At 39.1% G+C, this 23,869-nt stretch overlaps 1 protein-coding gene across 1 annotated transcript; it reads left to right on the forward strand.

Annotated features, from left to right (window-relative positions):
* Window positions 1-2,004: 2,004 nt before the first annotated feature.
* Window positions 2,005-2,796, forward strand: LOC109205104. The gene has a single exon (XM_019367775.1). The coding sequence runs from the start codon at window positions 2,005-2,007 to the stop codon at window positions 2,794-2,796; it is 792 nt and encodes a 263-aa protein (XP_019223320.1).
* Window positions 2,797-23,869: the final 21,073 nt, after the last annotated feature.

The following is a 23,869-nucleotide window of genomic DNA, read 5'->3' on the forward strand; positions in this document are numbered from 1 at the left end:
CGTTTCAAAATTTCATTGGAATTATAAACATGAGGTTCGTTAATCACCAAAGTGATCGAATCATTATGAATAATTAATTTCAAAATAATGATTTGTTATACCCAATTACCCATAAGTTTTGATGTTTATAAACGACATGATGGATATTTTGTGGGTAAATTGAAGTTCTTGATTATAAGACATTGATGGATCGCCCAAAGATTGATTGTTTGTTCTTATAATTACTGAACATTAAATCGATAATTTAAATGTATCGTTAGTTTTATTTATTTATCCAAAGATAGTAAATACTACTAACTTGTACGTTAAAATTATCGAATTATGTAAAATTTATTTTAAGCATCATTATGTTAAAAAAAATGTATTTTGTGTTACTGATGATAGGCTATAATTGCATATTTTAGTCGCTTATTACACTCGAATTTACTGCACTTTAATTGAGTTTGCGCTTTAATCGCTAGTGTTTTGCACTAATTGTGTGTTTTATGCCTTGTAGGTGTGATTCCGAGCTATATAGATGTTATGGAATGAATTTAAGTGATTTGAAGCTTTGAAGTCTGAGTAAAAGCTCAAGGAATTAAGCCGGGATCATGTTCGGAGGTCAAATTTGATAATTAAGTACGAACGAAGACTTGAGGAGGCATATTGCGCACTGTCTAGTAAAATAGACATAACTTTTTTCTCAGAACTCCATTTGGGCTCCACAATATATGGTTGGAAAGCTAACTCAAAGGGCTACAACTTTCATGTTTTACGTTTTTCCAAATTCCAAACGGAACAGGGTGAAAAACCGCGGTTTTCCCGCGATCGCGGCAGAACCGCGGTAGAAGATGGTCGCGGACAACTGAAGAATCAGAGGGCATGTTTGGCCGCGGTTCCACCGCGACCGAGGCAAAACCGCGGCACGAAGCGAAAATTTCAGGGACTAAAGTGCAAAACATGGGATTTTAAGTCCTAAACCCTATATTAAACAAAGGAGGCCGGCCAAGACAAGAGGAGGACATATTTTGGACACAAATTAGACCTAAGGAGGCGGAGAGACACTACTTTAGGGTTAGACAACACCCTTGGAGGCAAGAACACATTGGGAGCAAGGCGGAGAATTCTTATACGAGTTATTTCCTTCCTCTTCCTATTTTTTTCATTGTTGGTTATGACTTTTAGTATTGTAGTTTTACATACTATTATGAATAGCTAATTTGTTATCTAGAGTTTTGATAGAACCTTTTGTAGGATAAATTCTTGTTATGTCTTTATATAATTGAGCCATAGCTTTTCTCTATTTGTTCAACTACGTTTATATTCTGGTTGATTGAAGAGCTCTCAATTAGCTGTGCCTATTTAGTATGCATAACTCGGGAGAGAGTGCATATTTAGGTAGTTGTTGAACAACACCACTCCCAGAGTATATGAGGGATCAATAACCGAGGGTTTAAAGGCGGGATTAGGGATAACGAAGCCTTGGGTGCGATCTGAAGTGAGCTGTATTAAAAGACAGCTAGCGTAGCTCGGGAGAGTGCGTCTAGTAAATTGTCGTAATTACTCGGGAGAGATTTACGGTAATAAGAGTGCTCATGATCGGTAGAGAATACTTAGGCGAAATTATAGAAGACATAGCGGGAAGGATTCCGACAATTGGGGAAATCATAACTCTAGACCTCCTTAATCTTTTCTCTAACCCTCAGTATCGTTAGTTGTTAATTTACTATTTTAATTTGTTAGTTAATTAGGTAAACACAAGAATCTTAATATCTATAAGTTAGGAATTGTTCAAGCTTGTCTTCTTGGTGATAGTGAACAGCTGTAGCTAAATCTTAGTTCTCTGTGGTATTCGACTCCGGACTTGTAAACCGAATTATATTTGCAGCGACCGCATTGTCCTTTTTATAAGGCATAGTTGGGCGTGATCAGTTACGCCCAAAGGTGGACATCAATATAAATTTAAGAGTAAAACATACACCATTCTGAATTTAACGATATATTTAATTTGAACTCAAAGCATTAATGAATGGGCATATTTTATTTGCAGCACTTGCTCTTCATTCGCACTCCGCTTCTGTTACGACCTTTAACGGACTCAACTTCTCAAATTGGTGCGAACAGATCAAATTCCATCTTGGAGTTTTAGATCTTGATGTTGCACTTTATACTGAGAGGCCAACAGCTATTACTGAAATTAGTAGTACTGAAGAAAGGTCCTACTTTAAGCACTGGGACAGGTCTGACAGATTAAGCCTAATGTTTATACGAATGAATATTACGGGCAACATTAAGACTACTCTTCCCAAAACTGAAAGCGCGAAAGAACTTCTGAAACTTGTGGAAGAATGCTCTCAAACTGCTGATAAGTCTCTTGCTGGGACACTAATGGGTACTTTAACCACCATAAAATTTGATGGTTCGCGTACCATGCATGAGCATGTCATTGAAATGACAAATATAGCAGCAAGACTTAAGACTTTGGGAATGGAAGTGGATGAGAATTTCCTTGTTCAATTCACTATTAACTCATTACCATCTGAGTATGGCCCTTTCCAAATGAACTACAACACCATGAAAGACAAATGGAATGTGCATGAACTGCACGGTATGCTGGTTCAAGAGGAAACAAGGCTGAAGAATCAAGGAACCCACTCCATTAATCTTGTAGGCTATCAAGGAGCTGGAAAGAAAGGAAAGAAACATGGAAAAGTTAAGCAGAGGCAACATAATGTCAATGAGTCCTCTTCTCAAGTACGTAAGAAGGAACACAAGAATGAAAAGTGTCGTTTCTGTAGAAAACCTGGACACTTTTAGAAAGATTGCCTGAAACGTAAGGCATGGTTCGAGAAGAAAGGTAAGCCTTGTGCTTTTACGTGCCTCGAATCAAATTTAACTGAATTTCCTTATAATACTTGGTGGATTGACTCTGGTTCTACTGTTCATGTTTCTCATACAATGTAGGGATTCCTTACAACCCAGACCATAAATCGGAATGAAAGATTTGTGTACATGGGGAATAGAGTGAAGGCTCCAGTTGAAGCTGTCGGGACTTATCGTTTAATCCTAGATACTGGGCGTCACTTAGACTTATTTGAAACTTTTTATGTACCTTCTCTTTCAAGAAATTTAATTTCCTTGTCTAAGTTAGATAAAGCTGGATATTTTTTAAATTTTGGCAATGGATGTTTCAGTTTGTTTAAGCATAATCATCTTATTGGTTCTGGTATTATTTGTGATAATCTCTACAAATTGAACCTTGATAATCTGTTTTCCGAAACCCTCCTAACTCTGCATCATAATGTGGGAACCAAACGTAGTTTGGTGAATGAACATTCAGCTTGCTTGTGGCATAAACGTTTAGGTCACATATCCAAAGAAAGACTGGAAAGGCTAGTTAAGAATGAAATCCTTCCACATTTAGATTTTACGGACCTTAATATTTGTGTGGATTGTATTAAAGGAAAACAAACAAAACACACAAAGAAAAGAGCCACAAAAAGCACTCAGCTTCTTGAAATTATACACACTGATATATGTGGTCCTTTTGATGTCACTTCTTTCAGTAAGGAAAGATATTTTATCACCTTTATTGATGACTTTTCACGTTATGGATATGTCTATTTGTTGCATGAAAAATCTCAAGCAGTGAATGCCTTAGAGGTATTTATTAATGAGGTTGAAAGACAACTAGANTTGACTATAAAGAGACATTTTCACCGGTCTCTAGAAAGGATTCACTCAGAATTATAATGGCTTTAGTAGCTCATTATGATTTGGAACTACATCAAATGGATGTAAAAACTGCCTTTTAAAATGGAAATTTAGAGGAAGAAGTTTGTATGGATCAACCAGAGGGGTTTGCCATTAAAGGAAAGGAACACATGGTGTGTAAACTTAAGAAATCAATATACGGACTTAAACAAGCTTCCCGACAGTGATATCTTAAATTTACGAAACTGTTGTCACCTTTGGATTTAAAGAAAACACTGTTGATCGGTGTATATATCTGAAGGTCAGTGGGAGTAAGTTTATTATGTTAGTCTTGTATGTTGATGACATCTTGCTTGCTACTAATGATCTTGGTATGATGTATGACACCAAGAAATTCCTTTCTAATAACTTTGAGATGAAAGATATGGGAGAGGCATCCTATGTGATCGGGATAGAAATACTCCGAAATAGATCACTAGGATTATTGGGATTGTCTCAGAAAGCCTATATTAATAAAGTGTTAGAAAGATTTAGAATGGAAAAATGCTCATCAAGTCCCGTTCCAATTCAGAAAGGGGATAAATTTAGTCTCAATCAATGTCCAAAGAATGAATTGGAACGTATGCAAATGAAAGATATTCCTTATGCATCTATAGTTGGGAGCTTAATGTATGCCCAGACATGTACAAGACCAGACATCAATTTTGCTGTTGGAATGCTGGGAAGATATCAAAGTAATCCAGGGATGGACCACTGGAAGGCTGCAAAGAAAGTGTTGCGTTACTTGCAAGGAACGAAAGATTATATGCTCACTTATAGAAGATCTGATCATCTTGACGTGATTGGATATTCAGATTCAGATTATGCTGGTTGTATGGATACAAGAAAATCTACATTTGGTTATTTGTTCCTGTTAGCCGGAGGAGCAATATCATGGAAGAGTGCGAAGCAGTCTGTCATAGCTGCTTCCACTATGGAAGCTGAATTTGTGGCATGCTTTGAGGCTACAGTTCAGGCTAATTGGCTGCGGAACTTTATTTCAGGACTTGGACTAGTCGACAATATTGCCAGGCCGCTGAAAATTTATTGTGATAATTCCGCAGCAGTCTTTTTCTCTAAGAACGACAACTATTCAAAGGGTGCTAAGCATATGGAAGTAAAATACTTTGCCGTCAAAGAAGAAGTCCAGAAACATAAAGTGTCAATTGAACATATTTGCACTAAACTTATGATTGCCGATCCTTTGACGAAAGGATTACCACCCAAAATATTTGTTGAACATGTTGAAAGAATGGGAATTATTAATAGCAATGTATGAATTTATCTAAAGACTTTATTATGTTTATGAAATTGACACTTTGAGCTCATTTAAACATATGTTTTTGGTATTCTATACCTGTTTTCTCTTGTATACATAATATTGAGAATAATGATGACAGGTTCAGGCTTAGATAAAGATATTCTAAGCATTAACGTTGGACCAATTAAGTATTACTTTTACATGTTGTATTGGGTAATAGACTGATATTGTAGTACATGGAAGGGACTATATCGAGTAAGTGATGTACAACCGCCATGACTCATATAAGTTTACTTATTCAATAACAACGAGTGATGTTTCCAATGAATGAGAATTTAACATTTTATTGTGCACATAATGATTGAGATATTTATTAAACCATTAAGTGAGTAACATCACGTGCACCAAGTGGTAGAATGTAAAATATGGCCCACGTGAGTATTTTGGATTAATATAAATATATTTTGTTAAATTAATATTTGGATAAAATTAGGGGAAGTTAATTATGGTCATAACTCCCCACTAACCCACTTTGATGGAAAGTGGGGGAAGTTAATTATGGTTATAACTCCCCACTAACCCACTTTGATGGAAAGTGGAATTAACGGATGGTCCCTCTCTCTGCCTATTAAAAGGAAGAATAGCGTACTCCATCTATTCTATTCTGAAAAGAACATAGAAAAGGAAAAGAGAGAGAAATACTGATTTTCTCAAGAACAACAACTCTGAAGAAGACTTCCGCTCAATTTAATTAAGAAAACACATCATGGATTCAGGTAAGTTTTCTTAATTGAAGTTATTGTATCTCTATTTTATGTGAAAATCATATAGTTCCACGGTTCTGAATAATTGAAAGGATTTATATAGATTGTTTATAAATCACAATCTAGAATTGAGAAAATCCCAACAACCACGACCAATGCTCGGTGAGTATCACTAAATCCAGCCAGATTTGCACCCTAACCACCACCCGTGACATCTACTTTCCCTGCTTCATTAAGAGTAACCGATTGCAAAATTGGAAAAGGGCTATATTTGCCTTTCCACTATCGAAAATAAGCTACATCTACCGTTCATTTAGTTTCTTAGTGTAACTATCCTTACCGTCATACTTTTGGATCATATTTGCGCTCCACCTGGTAAATACTTCATCCCACCCGGCCGATACTAATAAGAATGTGCATACTCTTCTTTTGACTGAACTTCCATTCCCGTTGGCTCTTTTTCGTACATCGACACCTATATTTTTAAAATAAAAGACAATTGTGATTTAGGCAGTGTTCAAAAGTTTACACTAGCAAGGAAATTAATAAGCGAAATAGGAGTCTTGACCTCAATACTTCAACAACGCCAAGTCACATGCATGTGCAGCTGCTTCTTCATCATCGTAAGTTCCTGATAAAAAATAAAACTCAGAAGATTAAAAATGAAGGCTTCTATACCATCATCGTATTAAATTGGTGGGCCTTTCATCGGTAAAGGCTTAAATTGAAAATGATAATATTGAAAAAATTAGAACGATAACAATAGAAACTTACCCAAGTAAACTGCAATTTAATCGGATTTTGTGATAAGCACGATTTGCGCCAGCACAACCAAAGTTTAGACGCCAAAAAAGGAAACTTTCCAGCAGTTTTTATCCCATAAATAAGCTTTATTATCGGCCCATGTCACGACCCGGAAATCCCACCCCAGGACCGTGATGACACCTAACATTTTACTTGCTAGGCAAGCCGACGTTAGAATAATTTTTAGCCATTTCTAACAATTCAAATTAAATAATAACCAAGAAACTAAATAAACTGAAATAGAGTGAGAAAACTATAACAACAGCGATATCTAGATATAATCCCAGAACTGGTGTCACAAGTGCACGAACGACTAGAATAATACAAATAATGGTCTGAATGAAAGTGTAGCTGTCAGAAATGAAATAAACAGCTAGACTAAGGTAGGAGGGGACTTCAGGGCGGCGAACGCCGAGCAACTGTACCTCAAGTCTCCGTCATGCAATCAATCCCAGCAATCTACTGACCGCCACTAGGACCGACTCCAAAATCTGCAAAAGTGCAGAGTGTAATATTAGTACTACCGACCACATGTACTCTGTAAGTGCCGAGCCTAACCCCAACGAAGTAGTGACGAGACTAAGGCTGGTCACTTACAAAAACATGTACGCAGTATAGTAATGATAACAGGAAAGGAAACACAGGTAAAGTAAGGCAGTTAACTTATGAAAATAAGCTCAATCCGAAATCAGTAAAACCAGAAACATTAGTACTTAGAATCTCGTATGAAAACACTGAAAACTAACATAATGCAACGATGAATACAAAACACACAATTTGTTGCGGCGCGCAACCCCATCCCACCATATAATTAGAATCAATATCATAATCCTCCTTATTTCACCATAACAAAATCACATATAAAATTCGTTGTAGCGTGCAACCCGATCCCACCATATCAATATCAATCCTCCCTTATTCCACCCATTGCAGCGTGCAACCCGATCCATAAACAAAATCAATAAATGTAATCAATCCAACAACTCAATTCACAAGAAGCTCTAAGATTAAAGAATATGAAAGCAAAGTCATAAAGGAACCTCGTACCAAATCAAGGAATTCTACAATTAATACAAAGCAACAAGACATGCCAATATACAAGGATTAAAGTGTCCAAGTAAGACAATTAAGGCAAGTAGCAGTTAATCATGGTAACATGGAAGAAAAGAACATTTTAATTCGAGAGATAAGTGACAAGTAACAAGTTAAGGCATATGAAGCAATTAAATCATGTAACAGTTAAGACATGAAAATAATTATTTTGACGGAGTATATACACTCGTCACATTGCATATACGCCACTACACATGTAATTCACATAACACATAGCTCAAGGGTTTCTATTCCCTCAAATCAAGGTTAGAACCAACACTTACCTCACTCCGCAAGCAAATCAAAGCTCAACTGGGGGCCTTTCCTCTAAAATCCGCCTCCAAATCAATCGAATCTAACCAAAATCGACTCAATAACATCAAACAATGCTAGGGAAATCAATTACAATACATAAAGTTAAGATCTTCACATTTTTTCCAAAAAGTCAGCAAAAATCAATCCCGTGACCGCTTGGTCAAAACTCGATATTCGGACCAAAATACAATTCTCATTCACCCCCCAGCCCGACTATGTAATTAGTTTCGAAATTCGACTTCAATTTGAGGTCTAAATCTCAATTTTACAAAACCCCCCAATTCTTCCAAAATCCCTAATTTTCTACCATGAAAGAGCTTAGAAATTAATGGATGTTGATGGAAATGGAAGAAAACGAGTTAAAGTACACTAACATATGAAAATGGTGATGAAATTTCTCTTCAAAATCGCCTCTAGGCTGAACTCTAATGAGAAGATGGTGAAAAATGAGTGAAATCCCGTGTTTGGAACATTTTAAAGTTTGGGCATCAGGTGTTCATCGCGTTCGCGAGACACCTGATGCGATCGCGAAGCAGCAACGGCCAAAGGCCTTCGCATTCACGAGGGTATGCACGTGTTCGCGATGGTCTGTCCCCCCGGCCATTCCTGAGCCTTGACTCGCGTTCGCGTATAGAAAACCCCAGCTCCCCCTCCTAGGCCCCTTACTTTTCGTGTTCGCTTAAAGATGGTCACGTTCGCGAAGGATGACCCCCCATGGCTTCGCGTTCGCGTACACAACCTCGCGTTCGCATAGAGGAAAAACCTCCCCAGCCCAGATTACTCTTCGCAATCGCGAAGAAGAATACACTAGACATCGGCAATAGCCAAAACCAGCAATTCTTTCTAAGTCCGAAATGGTTCGTAGCCTATCCGAAACTCACCCGAGCCCCTCGGGCTCCAAACCAAACATGCACACAAGTGTTATAACATCATACAAACTTGCTCGCGTGATCAAAATATAAAAATAACACCTAGAACTACGAATCAGATATCAATTGAATGATATTTTCAAAGAAACTCAAGAACATGCAATTTTACAACCGGACATTCGAATCATGTCAAATCAACTCCGTTTTGCACCAAACTTTGCAGACAAGTCATAAATACTGAAATGGATCTATACCAATTTCCGGAACCGAAACCCGAGTATGGTAGCAATAAAGTCAACCTACGATTAAACTTAGAAATTCTTTAAACCTTTAAATTGCTAGTTTTCAACAAATTACGTTAAATCAAGTTAGGGACTTCCATTCGGTTCCGCGCATACGCCCAAGTCCCAAATCACGATACGGACCCACTGGGACCGTCAAAATACTGATCCGTGTCTGTTTACATAAAATATTGATCGTAGTCAACTCAAATGAGTTTTAAGGCAAAATTTCATATTTCAATTTTTCACATAAAAATTTCCGGAAAAATGACAAGGACTGCGCACGCAAATTGAGAAAGACTAAACCAAGCTATTCGAGGTCTCGGAACACAAAAATGAAAGATAAAACCATAAATGACTTATTGGGTCATCACAGCCCATCCACTGATCCCATAAACTTTACTGTAACCTGAAGGTGGCACAGGGCAGACAAGCTTTGAGTAATAGCTAGAGCCTCATCATTTCTTTCACCACCAGATTTCGTATTACAGGAGATCTTCAATTCAAGCGACTTAAACCGTGGGCAAGTGCGTCCAAGAGCTCCAATAATTATGTAGTGATAGCAATGGTTGCTTAGCTCCTCCAACAATGGAAGCTTTTGAACTACTTCAACCAAGACTTGAGGCACTAATTTTGAGTGGCACTAATGTTTAACCAAAAAACGTGTATTTTGGTCAAAGCCTATTTTTAGAAAAACTCGGGTTACTGATAACCAAGAAATTTTTTACTTTCTCAATTATAGGAAAAGACAAAAATAAGTAAAGAAACAATTGATTGCAAAGTCAAGATAGCAGAAAAGTAAAGTGAATATATTCCAACATAGTCTCAGATGATCCTTAGAAATAAAATTCTCTTCCCTTTTATAGGGATTTACAAATATAACGTTTCCTCCCTTTTATGGCAGAATCATTATGATATTAATGACACTAATGATCCGTTATAATTGACAATCGTAATTGTTTGCGTAACGGTTCCAATTCTTATCCTCATTAATCAGAGGTTCTTGAATCTTCCCCTTCTTACTGTCTTGATTCATGCCCATATTTACTGAATGATTTAGACTCGAGCAACTGCATTCCTTCATCTCGTGAGTGATTTGCCCGTGCCTCTTGTATCTTATGCATCTTCTAGTGCAGTATTCCAGCTGTCACCTTCTTAGCTAGCGTTTGGACATAGATTTAGTTGAAACTTGAAAATATAATTTTTGAAGTAGTTTTGAAAAATAATTTTTGGAAGTTGAAATTATGTTTGGACATGCATTTATTTAAAAAAAATTTAAAGTTTTGTACCCTAAACTAGATTTTGGGAACTTGAGAAATAATTTCAGAAATTTTTCAAAAATAGATCATTAATCTATGAACAAACAATGTTTTCAAAAAAGATTTGAAAAAACGGTGCCAGAATGTATGGCCAAATGGGGCCTTAGTGATCCACGTATCATGCCTTGTCAGTCAAACATAATTCCACTTGTCATATTTATTTTCTACCAATACAGATAGTCCCCTCACTTGACGATATTCTGCAATTGAATATTTGGGAAGTGGTATATATGTATTTGTGGCGTGAATTCTTGCCGCTGTTTCCCATGTATCATTATGTCCTGTTCAGAACCAATGCATCGTATGTCATTTCCATTTAATGCATGTGCCACGTGGCCTCCGCCGATTGGGTCTACGACTCTTCAAAGATTTTTAGGGCTTTCTTGCGGCTCCGTCAGTCACGAAGTGGCTACTTCATTATGATGTTTCCATCATGACTCACTTTACATGATGGTTGCTTCTTCTTATAAATACCTCATGTGCCTTTTCATGAAAACCTTCAATCTACAGTATCCTTCTTCTCTAATTGTTCTTATTCTTCAGTACACATTACTTTCTTGCATCCATGTCTTCATCAAACCCCAATCCTCGCAAAGCAATCATTGTAGATGAATTTTCTCCATCAACTACTCTTGTTAGGAGTAGAAGAGACGGTAGGTTACGTAGCTTAGGGTCTTTATCTGCCCGGGGTTCTTCTTCTCAACCCAACATTATTACCCCTTCTTCATATAGGACTAGGGCTTCTTCATCCCATACATCTTCTGCCAAAAATAGGGAATCAGGTGAACCTCTTCGAGAACAAATAGTTGATGAAATTATCCCTGCGGAATTTTCTTTCTCCACTGATCGTGAATCAATTAGAAACCAACTCACTTCTATGACTTCCCATGATCGTGCCGATGTCTTTCCTTCTCAGATTACTGATGGTTTGATTTCTCTTGTGCGAAGAGAATGCTACTGGAAACCTGATTTCTAATTTTAATTCCCGGTCCAAACCAAAGGATAACTTTGTACCTGGCTGGTTACGCTTTCGTTTACACATATCCTTTCACTTTAGGTTTCAGACCCCCTATTAACCCAATTATCATAAAATTTTGTCGCTTCTTCAACGTTTGCTTAGGACAAATTGGTCCTATTGTATGGAGGGCTGTTGCATGTTTACGATACCTATCTAATTTGGCCTCTTTACCCTTCACCCCTCAACACTTGCTTCATATGTATTCCCCTAAGTTGTTCCGCTCAGGGGTTTTCACTCTCGCTGCCAGGAGCAAAAGGGTTTTGGTTAGCCCTGAAGATGATAAGGACCGTGGTTGGTATGCCCGTTTCGTTGCTGCTCCCACAAGTGGTTTAGTGGGTGAAGAAAATATGCCTTTTCGAGAGAAGTGGAATTTTGCACGTAAGTTTATTTTTATATCTTTCTTCTTTTATGAGGGATGAAAAAACCGACGACCTCAAGGATTTTTTCTCTTTTCAGAAACCATGGAAGTTTTTGATGAAATTCCAAACTTTCGTGCTTGGGTAGAGAAGATGTTATCGGTTTCTCCCATGGAAAGAAGATCCTGGAAATACCTTTCTCATAGGTTTGGCTGGAAAGTCAAAACTCATGGTATACTTTCCTTTAATTTTCTTCCTTTCTTTCGAATTTACTTGGAGATTTCTAACTTTTTCCTTTGTTAGGATTTCCCATTCGAGGTGTCAGTGCCGCGTCTATTACTTCATCAAGGCTTTCTTTGTCTCTTGCTCAAGAAATGATTTTGAATTCCTCGTCGAAGAGAAAATCTGAGAGAGCTCATGGCTCTAAGGTGAAGAGGAACGAGAAGAAGGTTCCTTAGTGCGCAGGCCTCGGGCTGGGAGGCGCGTTATTTCTGATGATGAAGCCACCCCTCCTCCCAGTTCAGTTATTGCGAATGAGCCTGAAAGTGTCGTTTTAACGAGCTCTGATGATGAGATGAATGCTGCACCTCGTGACTCTACTGATCAATTGTTTTCCCATAAGTTTGGTAATGAAGATTTTGACCTTGTTTCTGATGAAGCACCTCTCGCCTCCTTTCCCGTATCTCCTCCTATTGGTTCTCAAATTTCTGCTCCTGTCGTTGCTGCTACTGCTCCTCCCGTGGCCGTTTTCACTTCCTCAATTGTCCCTACTGCTACCACTTCGCGTGTTGAAGTTAGTTCTTCAAGTAGCAATAGGATGATGAAAAAAGTTACCATTGAAGTCCCCGGGGATGGTAATCTTTTGAAAAAGTGTGGCCAAGCCGATGTATGGCTAAAACCATTAATTGGCCCAGTTGAGAAGTCTAAGCTGGAAAGCCACAGTTCTTTAACATGGATGAATGGTATTGTTCGTTCATCTTTGAAGGTATAAGCCTTAGCTTTTTTTTTTACTTCCCTCGTGATTTTTATCTTTTTTTTTATAATCACTTCTTTCCTTTCTTGTGAAGATCAATCTGATAGGCACGGAGCTTATGAAGAGAATTGTGAATACTGAGTAGCTAGTCAACGATTATCATGCGGAGGCAGATAACTTGAGGGAACAGTATGAGAGTCTTCAGTTGGAAAAAGAAGTTTTGGATGAGGAAAAGTGTGCTTTGGAACAGCAAGTACAAGTGATGGCATCAGAATTGGCAATTGAAAAAGCCTCTTCCAGCCAAGTGGGCAAGGACAAAGACATTCTTGAGTCTTCATTTGCGGAGCAGCTTTCTTAAGCTACCGAAGAAATTAGGGGTTTGAAAGATTTGCTTAATCAAAAGGAGATTTATGCCGCAAGCTTGTTCAAATGCTCACTCAGGCCCAAGAAGACCTCCGTGCAACTTCAGACAAGGTCCAGTTCTTGGAGAGATCATTCGCCCCTTTGAAGGCTTCTTATGATGCTTCTTTGGCTGAAAGAGAAGAGTTGGAGGCTGAGCAATGGGAAAAAGATTACGAGGCCCTTGAAGAAAAAGCAACTATTGATGTAAGTTGGGCTTTTTTGAATACGCGTCTTGAGACTTTGATGGAGGCTAGCCAGGAAGGCTTTGACTTGACTGCTCAGATTGCAAAAGCTAAGGAAACTATTGAAAAAACTTCGCAACGTCAGAACTTTTCATCACTTGAGGTTGGTGTTCCCGAAGGTGATGAACTTACTCCTGGTGAAGTTGATGTTCAAGCCTTTCTGCTCAAGTTGTGTCTTCTCTTGTTGCTGTTGATGCCCTATTGGATTCTGCCTATCTTGCTGCTGATAGTACTGCTTTAAATCCTACCCCATAGTGTTCTGTGAACTTTTTGTTGGGAAGTTTATTTCTTTTTTTCTTTTTGGAATAGTTGGCAAGTTTTTACCCTGATCTGTTTTGGGATTTATTATCAAAGTTCCTTCGTTTTAACTAAGTTCATACTTAGTTTTGGCCAAGTTTAATATATATAATATTTCGTTTGAGTTTCTGTTCTACTCTTTAATTTGCATTTAAAAATTCTTTAGTATTTCGCGATTCTTGAATAGACACGAATTTTTATCAAAAAGGGCCTTTTATGAACGACACTAATGAAGAAGACGTCTCAACTTCATATTGGTGTAAACATATGAAAGAAGTAGGAAAATACATATTTCAAAGAAATCTCGTGAATAATCTGAGGAAGTATAACACTTTACATGTATTCAAGTAACTTTTTGTACAACATCTACAACTCTTTCATAACTGTTTTCTTTATAACAGATTTCACAGATTTTTGGGGTATATTTTGCAACCCATAACTAAATATTGCCTTTAACGTTAGTACTCGTAGGCTCTTTTATGTCCGCGAGTTTACACTTTATGAAAGCACAATACAAAAGGTTTTGATTCAGACTTGTTTTCTTAGCTCTTGATTGGCTCTTGACTTTTGATTTTTGGGTCGAACTGGGCTTAAAATGACTTTTAGTCTTCTTTCTTCTTTGACTTGCAGTCTTCTTTGCCTGCTACCTATAGTCCCCCAAGTGTTAGAGCTTTGAAGTATGAAATCTCGAGCACTTGATCTCCATTTGGTCTATTTCCTGAAAAGGAAAATACACACGGGACTCAGAGGTATAATTTTAGATGATGACTGCTTGAACCTTTATATTTCCATCAGAAAGGTTGTAACCCAAACTGGGGATGATCTTGAATCGTGCGTGTCTTTTAGGTCTAAAATCATCATTTGGGGTGGGCTAGCTTTGTGCCTATCATCTAAAATGGTTAGTATAATTAAAAAGGAATAAATCTAAACCTTTCATAAACGATACCTGACCGGGGGTTTTCCCTTTCAGAAGTAATACTTCTTTAAATGAACAGCATTCCAATTTGATGGGAGTACTTTGTCGTCCATTGTCTCTAACTCATATGCACCCTTTCCAGCAATACCTCGAATCTTGTAAGGTCCTTCCCAATTTGGACTCAATTTTCCTGCATTGGGCGCTTTTGATGATTTAAAAACTTTTTTGAGTACGAAGTCCCCAATCTTGAAGTACCTAAGATGAGCTTCCCGATTGTAATATCGCTCAATAATTTGCTTCTGTGCTGCCATCCTTATTAGAGTTGTTTCTCTCCTTTCTTCAAGCAAATCGAGATTTATTCGCATCTCTTCCTCATTTGATTATTCGGTTTCTTGGGTGTATCTCGTACTTGGTTCACGTATTTCAACTGGGATTAAGGCTTCAGCACCATACACAAGTGAGTATGGAGTCTCTCTCGTACCTATTTTTGTCGTCGTGCGGTAAGCCCATAAGACTCCCGGTAACACTTCTGGCCGCTTCCCTTTTGACTCCTCTAATCTTTTCTTCAGGTTATTAATAATGACCTTGTTTGTTGACTCAGCTTGTCCATTGGCAACAGGATGATGAGGTGTTGAAGTTATCCTTTTAATCAGCCAACTCTGAATGAATTTTGTGATTTTTGCGCTGATGGGTTTTCAATGTCTTTGCCTTATGCTTCTTATGTTTTGATGATCTAACAAACTTAATGTTAAGAACCAGATAGAGAATCTGACCCACTTGGTATACATTTCAAATAAACAATGTCCAGTTTGATCTCCAGCAAATAAGTGAACAACCACAAGGAGAAACACCACAGAACCTGGTCCCTATGGGTTCTCTGACAGAAGTACAAGTCAACTGTACAGCTAAAACGTGACTACAGAAAGTGATTATCCGCAACTGCTACAAACAGGAACACAACAGGGACCTGATCCCTTAGTGTTCTCTGACAGAAGTACAAGTCAACTATACAGTTGGAACGCAACTGCAGAAAGTGACTGTCCGCAACTGTACACGAAACAGTGCAGCAGTCACTTCTCATTGGAAGAAGCGTGTACCAAGAATTGACATCACCATTGTGATGTCTTTTGTAGTATAACAACCTGGTACAAGGCACAAGATATTCACTTATGCATTCAGTGATATTCTCTCAAGCATTAAAGTGTTTATCCTGCATTAAAGTCACTGGTGTGTCAAGAACAAGAAGACAACTCCAATAAAGGATCAGTTTCACAATGGCCTATGTGTATCCGTAGTTGAGTTGTAATCTTGTTATTTGTTCTTCATTGTAACTCCTCTCTTGCTTTCTTAGAAGCTGTTTTTAGGAAACCCAAAATTCGTAAACTCTCCGAGTTTATGTTGTGACTAGGTTTAGTCATAAGTTAAAGTCTTTGTAACTAGAGAGTAACAAAGTGGCTTGTGGTAAGAGTATCACACGTTAGTTAAGTTGAAGTTTTTATAATAGAGTCATTACGAAGTGGCTTGTAATAGTGAGATTACAAGTTAGTGAAGTTGAAAGCCTACAAGTGTAGGTCGTGGTTTTTGTCCCCTTGAGTGGGATTTTTCCACGTAAAAATCCCGTGTCTCTTTTACTTACTGCTTCATAAGTATTCTCAGCAAAAACCCACAGAGGATCAGGTGCTCTATAGTTTGGTGGACTCATATAAGCTATCAATTGGTATCAGAGCGGGTTCTTTCTAAAAGGTTGACACCTAGAAAGGGTCTCAATGGCTGCTCCACCAACTTTGAGGAAGGACAATCAACCTACAGACCTCCTAGATTCAATGGTCAGTACTACGGCTGGTAGAAGACTCGCATGCATGATTTATAATGGTTAAAGATTCGGAACTATGGGACATCATCTATGATGGTCCACATGTTCCTACGAAGAAGCTTGAAGAAACTGGACCAATGGTGCCGAAAGACAGAAAGGAGTACAGTGATATTGACAGAAAAGCAGTAGAAAAGAACTATCCCGCCAAGAAAATCTTGGTATGTGGTATGGGACCCGATGAGTACAACAGAGTCTCAGCTTGTGATACTGCCAAAGAAATATGGGAGGCATTACAAACCGCTCACGAAGGAACTACTCAGGTTAAACAGTCCAAGATTGACATGCTCAACTCTTCAGGATGAAGGATGATGAGTCTATACAGGATATGCATACTAGATTCACATCTATCATAAATGAGCTTCATTCACTTGGAGATGTTATTCCTAGAAACAAGCTTGTAAGGAAAATCCTCAATTTTCTACTTGGTTCTTGGGAAAGTAAGGTAAATGCCATCACTGAAGCTAAAGATCTACAAACTCTAACCATGGATGAGCTGATTGGTAATCTGAAGACATACGAAATGAAAAGAAAGAAAGACAATGAAAGAAGAGAGCCAAAGAAGGAAAAGAACCTGGTACTCAAGGCTGAAAGCAGTGACTCAAGTGAAGAAGATAGAGAATGGCCTACCTCACTAAAAGGTTTCAAAAGATGGTTCGAAGGAATGGTGGTATACCAAAGAGGGGCCATTCAAGTAAAGCAAGGAACAATGATCTCTTTCACAGGTGCAAAAAGCCAGGGCATTTCATCAAAGACTGTCAACTTCTGAAACAGGAGCAATACAAACAAAATCCTGACAAAGCAACAAAAAGGAACCTGGTTCCAAACAAACGATTCAGTCAAAAAAGTGCAGCTGCCAATATTGTGAAGCAGGCTCTTGCTACTTGGGGAGACTCCTCCAGTGAATCAAAAAGGGAACCAGATGCCGAAAATAGCTCCATGATGGCAGTGGAAACTAAAGCAACGAAATATGACTCACTGTTTGCGCTGATGGCTCAGTCTGATGATGACGAAGAAGATGAAGATGATGAGGTAAATTTCAGGGATGTTCAAAGAAATCTGAAATCCTACTCTTCTAAAAAGTTAAGGTCATTAGCAAATGTCCTAATTGATGCATATTATAGCCTTGATAATGATAAGGAGATCCTGACCGTAGAACTAGGAGAAGCTGAACAATCTAGACATGATCTGGTGGTCTGTGTAGTGAACCTAAATGAGACCATAGCTAATCTTGAAAAGGAAAAGGAAGCTTTGAATGAAAAAATAAATAGTGTAGAAAATGAGAGAGATGATCTGATGGTAGTGGTTGTTGATTCGAAGGAAACAATAGAAGGTCTTAGCAATGAGAAACACACTCTAGAAGAGAAGATTGCAGCTACTGAGCAAGAGAGGGATGACTTTTTAGTGATAATTACTGACCTAGAGGAAACCATTGAGGGACTCAATAGAGAACATAGGACTGCGAGTCTTGGGAAAGGGAAGGAAGTAGCTAGTGAGATACACATCAAGCTTGAAAAGGAATTAAATGATGTGAGAACCATTCTCTGTAGTGAACTTGAGAAAAATCGGCAACTTCAAGCTGAATTGGAGAAAGCAAAAATTGATCTTGAGAAATCTCTGAAGTGGACCTGGTCCTCAGATGCTGTCACTGCCATGTACTTCAACAGTAGTGGAAACAAGCAGGGAATCGGGTTCCAAAAGGAGAAAACTCCCTACAACCCTCACAGCAAGTACGTCACTGTTCCTGATAACTGGCTGTGTACCCACTGTGGGAACAATGGGAACTTTAAGGAAAACTGCCAGGCCAATCATTTCAGAGAAACAAAGTGTTTTCTGAAAAGGTGACTATTAAAGAGGGACCAGGTACCGCTCGCAAGAAACGAATGTTGCCCGCATGGACTAGAAGAGCTCTCATCCATCCTTTTTCTCATAACAAGGGACCCAAACTAGTTTGGGTTCCTAAATCTAACCCATGATTTATATGTGCAGGGAACAATGAGAAGAAGTGGACAATAATGGTTCATGAACAGTGGACTGTCTCTCACTGAAAGCCCTGCAGGAAGGGAATGTATTCTTCTTCTTTTTTTAAAAAAAAAGAAGAGAGGGGGGTACATTCTTGTGTTAGAAAAGTTGGAGAGTCTCTTTCGCACTCAATTGAGAACGTGTACTATGTGGATGACCTGAAGTACAGTTCTCTGAGTGTTTCTCAAATTTGTGATAAAGGGAACAAAGTGGAGTTCCTATCAAAAGTGTGCATAGTTATCAATCTGGTAACTGGTGAAGTTGTCTTGGTAGCCAAAAGATACAAGAAAATGTACGTTGCTGACTTTGAGTCTCTACAAGCTGGTGATATGAGATGCTTGAAGTCAGTTGATGATGATGCAGAACTTTGGCATGCAAGCTTCTCACCTCTGAATAAATTGACTCAGAAGGACCTGGTTCGTGGTCTGCAAAATTCAAGATTCACTTGGACACTGGTTCTTAGAACAAAGGAAGAGACTTTCGAGGTGTATGATCAGGTCCCTCTTGAACAAAACCCCCTATGAGCTGCCAAATGGAAGAAAACCAGAGACAACTCACCTGAGAACCTTTGAATGAAAATGCTATGTTCTCAACAAACGGGAAGGACCAGCTTGGAAAGTTTGATGCAAAAGGCAATGAAGGAATCCTTCTGGGATACTCCTCACAAAGCAAAGGCCACAAAGTTTACAACAAAAGGGCACACTGTGTGGAAGGAAGTGTTCATGTGCTACTCAATGAGACACCATCCTCTAGCAAAGGAGGAAACAGTAATGATCAAGATAATGAACCACCCTTGGTTCTTGGGAAATATCTAAGGTTTCAAATGGAAGGCTGATATGATGGGTCAGATGAAGGAGACAGGTGAAGACAATGCAACATCCTCTTCCACTTCTCAAAAGGAACCTGGTACTTAAATTACTACCACTGAAGCTGAAGAAAGAGTTGGAGATGCAGTGCAAGGCACTCCACAAATAACAGAACAAGGAGTGCAGGGAAATCCATCTAACTTACCCAGTTCCTCTACTGATCAAACCTCAGTCCCAAACTAGAAACACAAAAGCACCCATCTACTTGATAACATAATCACTCCCTTTCATTCTGGACTTAGACAAGAATCAAAATCCAAAAAAATTCACTAGTCCGTTCTGTATTTTCATTCCAGAATAGAATCCAAAATCAAATCCCAAGGAATCTTACTTGAAGGCTGCCAAAAGATGGTTGAGATACCCTAAGGGAACACAGGACCTGGTCATGTATTACCCCTCAGGTGAAAATTTTAATCTTATCGGGTGTGCTGATGCTAACTTTGCAGGTTATCTTGTGGACAGGAAAAGCACTTCTGGAATGGCTCACTTGCCATGATCGTGTCTTATCTCTTAGGGGCACAAGGAAGCAAAACTCAGTGGCTTCTTTAACAACTGAAGCAGAATATGTAGCTGCAGCATCCTGCTGTGTTCAACACCTATGAACTAAGTAGCAACTGGAAGATTTTGGGGTATTTTCTGATGGTATGCCTCTTCTATGTGACAACTCCGGTGCACTCAACTTGATCAAGAATCCAGTTCAAAACAAGAGGACCAAGCACATTGAGGTGAAGCATTATCTTCTGAGGGACAATGTGGAGAAAGGGTTGGTTTGTATAAAGTCCTGCAACACAGAAGACCAAATTCCAGATGTCTTCACCAAAGTCTTGAGTAGGGAACATTTTGGAAGAAACAAGGTGAAGCTGGGGTTCTTAAAGTCTAATAGAGAACCTGATTGTCCATCAGTTGGCTATGAAAAACACCTTCAGGTAAAAATAGCTAAAGTGTTTTCTGACCAAGCCTAACTCACATCGATACCGTTGCAGGCAAACACGCATGACGATCAGAGAAGCTAAAGGTACAATTATGAACTGCGAAAGAAGAGCTGCTAAAATCTTTTTCAAAAAACTGTTCGGGCATCAGGTTCCTGTATCACAGTTTAGTAGTAATGTGTTTGTTATGCATGCCTTCTCAAAAATGTTAACCAAATAAACTCAACTGCCATATCATCCGACTTTTCAACATCTGCATGTCATGTCTTGTCTTTCAAATCCCTTCTTCCTCTCTGCACGATAATATTTTCCCACAAACCTACCGCCGTTTTCAGGATTGTTCAGAACCCGTTTCTCTCTCTTCTCATCATTAGCCCTTCTTCCCATAAAACTCTCTTTCTCCCTCACATTAAGTCATTAACCTTCATCTCTTCTGTATCTATGTGATCCTCTTGTCACTTCTCTCTCACTCTAATTACCTACCAAATACTCCTTTAATGGAAATCGAACGATCGCTTCCTCCTCACACCATTAACACCACTCCCACTTCCCTATCATCCTTAAAGTCATCCCCAGAAATTCACTATTCCACTCTTTCCAATACTACTGTATCCACACCTGGTTCCTCCTCATCTCCTATAGTCTTTCCTTTTCTGTCAAATCCTGTTTCCCTTCCATATTTTGAAAACCCTATGTCTCCTCATTCCTCTGATATCATCAAAAAACACTCAGGAGGTGTTACCTCTAAGGTGTCAGAAGTCTCTGAGGATGATCCTGATCAGTATCTGAACTCCTCCATTTTGGACTCAATGGCTCTCACAGAGTCACCAGAAAAGGAAGCAGCGCATAACATCATGGTTATCGCTGCTGAGAATCTGATGAATGAAGAAGCATATTTCTTGTCCGAGTATTAGGGGGAAGAAACTCCATTCCTAGGCGATGAAAGAACCATAGTACTCTTCGAATCTTTGGCTCCTAAAACTGTCCCAGAAAAAACTACTGAAAAACCTGACTCTCTTTCAGGTATACCCACTCCCGTACCTCTTGATTATCCTAAGTTCTTAGAATCCTCTTCCACGTCACCCACTATCAGGCTGCAGCAGAAAGAAGGTCTTGGGTTTACATTGCAGAAAACTCGGGGGAGTGTCAAGACAAGGAAAAAGAGGTTGATAAATCAAGGGGAATTTGTTATCGACAAGAGCGTTACAGTAGGTGCAGTTGAGAAAAATGCTCTAAAGGAACCCGGTTCCTTAATGGAACAATCTATAAAAGCTAAAAAGGTTGTGGATAAAGCTTCCGATGAAGCTATTGAGAATCAAAATGGTGCATCCGTGAAGGGCAACAACAAGTCTAAGAAGAGTCCAGTTGAGCAAGTTATGTCTGAAGATGATACTGTGGGGCTAGTAAGTTGGAAAGGAAAGTCTGTTGAAGGATCTAGAAAACAAAAAAGGGAAACTGTAAGGGAACCTGGTTCTCTGAAGACCATGCCCAGTGACTGTGGTCTTTGGCAGGAGAGATTAAAAACTCAGAAAGTATTGTGGGGTCGTACGTTTGACCCAGCAATTTTAGAGATGGCTGGTATGAGACAAATTCTGGAGATAGTGGAATTTCAACAATGGGAGCACTTGTTTCAGGGGAGCATGCCTTTGGTGTATGAAGATGCGGTACAAAATTTCTACGCATCTCTCTTCACTGTTGAGGGGGATCATATCTGTGCGCTAGTAAATGGAGTAGACATTGTACTTGACGCTTCAGCATTGAGGAAGGTTCTCAAAATTCCATGTGAAGGAATGTCCTAAGCCAAAGGTGTCTGCGGTGTCAACTTTAGGAGAGCTATCATGAAAGAGCAAGCCATTCAACAGGGGGAACATGTGCATAAGAAGGTATTACTTCCTGAGTATCAGCTTCTTTTGAAACTGGTCAATAAGGTGCTCTTACCTCGTTCTGAGAGGCGGTCTATTGCCACAAAATCTGATATGGTCTTAATGGAGGCTCTTGATGAGTTTGTCCCAATCAATCTACCAGCAATCATGATAGATCATATGCAAAAGGTGGCAAACTTTAAAGGTGGGAATCATGGGCTACCATATGTCTTTCTCCTCACTCAAGTGTTCAAATTCTACAAGGTCCCCTTGGGTAATACCAGAGTGGGCACACACAAGCAAACCTTCTCTAAAACCACTCTGGAAGAATGTGAGTGCGTCGAACGGATTGGTGGAAGCATCTCGACCATTTCTCAGCTGATCAATGCTCAAAATGCAGCTTCTGAAGAGATCAGAAGGTTGAGGGCTCAGAATGCCATACTGGAAAATCATCTCAGTCAAGCAGTTAAAGGACCTGGTTCCTTTAATGAAGAAGTTGCCCTCCTGACAAAGGAAAATGATAAGCTTCGCGCACAACTGCTTGAATAACAGTTGTCCGCAAATGCCCGACTGGACCTGGTTCTCAAAATCATTGCAGCCTCCTCCTCCAAGTCTCCCTCTTCTAGTGCCCCCTAGGATCCTCTCAGTGGCCAGCTATCTTTTGCTCTGATGTTTTGTGGCTGTTGTTTTCTTTTTGTTTGTCTTTTTGTGGTGGCATGCTGAATTTCCCTATTACTGCTCCTGTGTTGCTCGGTCCATTGTTAATATCAATGTAACAACAGCTCTTTTTGCCTGTACTATGTTGTTTCCCTCTGGCTTCTCTTTTCGATGTTGTGTGCACATATGTGGCATGAGTTGGCTGTGCTAGACTTTTTTATGTTGATTTCCTGCTTGTGTATCTTTTTAATGATGCCAAAAGGGGGAAAAGTAGTGTATGGTGAAGGGGATCAAAAGCAAAATATGAGGGGGAAATTGATGGCAAAAAATAGGGGATCTGATTAAGGGGGAATCAAAAGCTAAAGGTCAGGGGGAAACTTATGTAGTTTCTGCTCTAAACAAATACTATCAATGCCTAAGTTTGTCATCATCAAAAAGGGGGAAATTGATGGGTTTTCAATTTGTTTACCTTATGCTTCTTATGTTTTGATGATCTAACAAACTTAATGTTAAGAACCAGATAGAGAATCTGACCCACTTGGTATACATTTCAAATGAACAATGTCCAGTCTGATCTCCAGCAAATGAGTGAACAACCACAAGGAGGAACACCATAGGACCTGGTCCCTATGGGTTCTCTGACAGAAGTACAAGTCAACTGTACAGCTGAAACGTGACTACAGAAAGTGATTGTCCGCAACTGCTACAAAGAGGAACACAATAGGGACCTGGTCCCTTAGTGTTCTCTGACAGAAGTACAAGTCAACTATACAGTTGGAACGCAACTGCAGAAAGTGACTGTCCGCAACTGTACACGAGACAGTGCAGCAGTCACTTCTCATTGGAAGAAGCGTGTACCAAGAATTGACATCACCATTGTGATGTCTTTTGTAGTATAACAACCTGGTACAAGGCACAAGATATTCACTTGTGCATTCAGTGATACTCTCTCAAGCATTAAAGTGTTTATCCTGCATTGAAGTCACTGGTGTGTCAAGAACAAGAAGACAACTCCACTAAAG

The sequence above is a fragment of the Nicotiana attenuata genome, unplaced genomic scaffold (genome assembly GCF_001879085.1).
Source record: "Nicotiana attenuata strain UT unplaced genomic scaffold, NIATTr2, whole genome shotgun sequence".
Classification (NCBI taxonomy): domain Eukaryota; kingdom Viridiplantae; phylum Streptophyta; class Magnoliopsida; order Solanales; family Solanaceae; genus Nicotiana; species Nicotiana attenuata.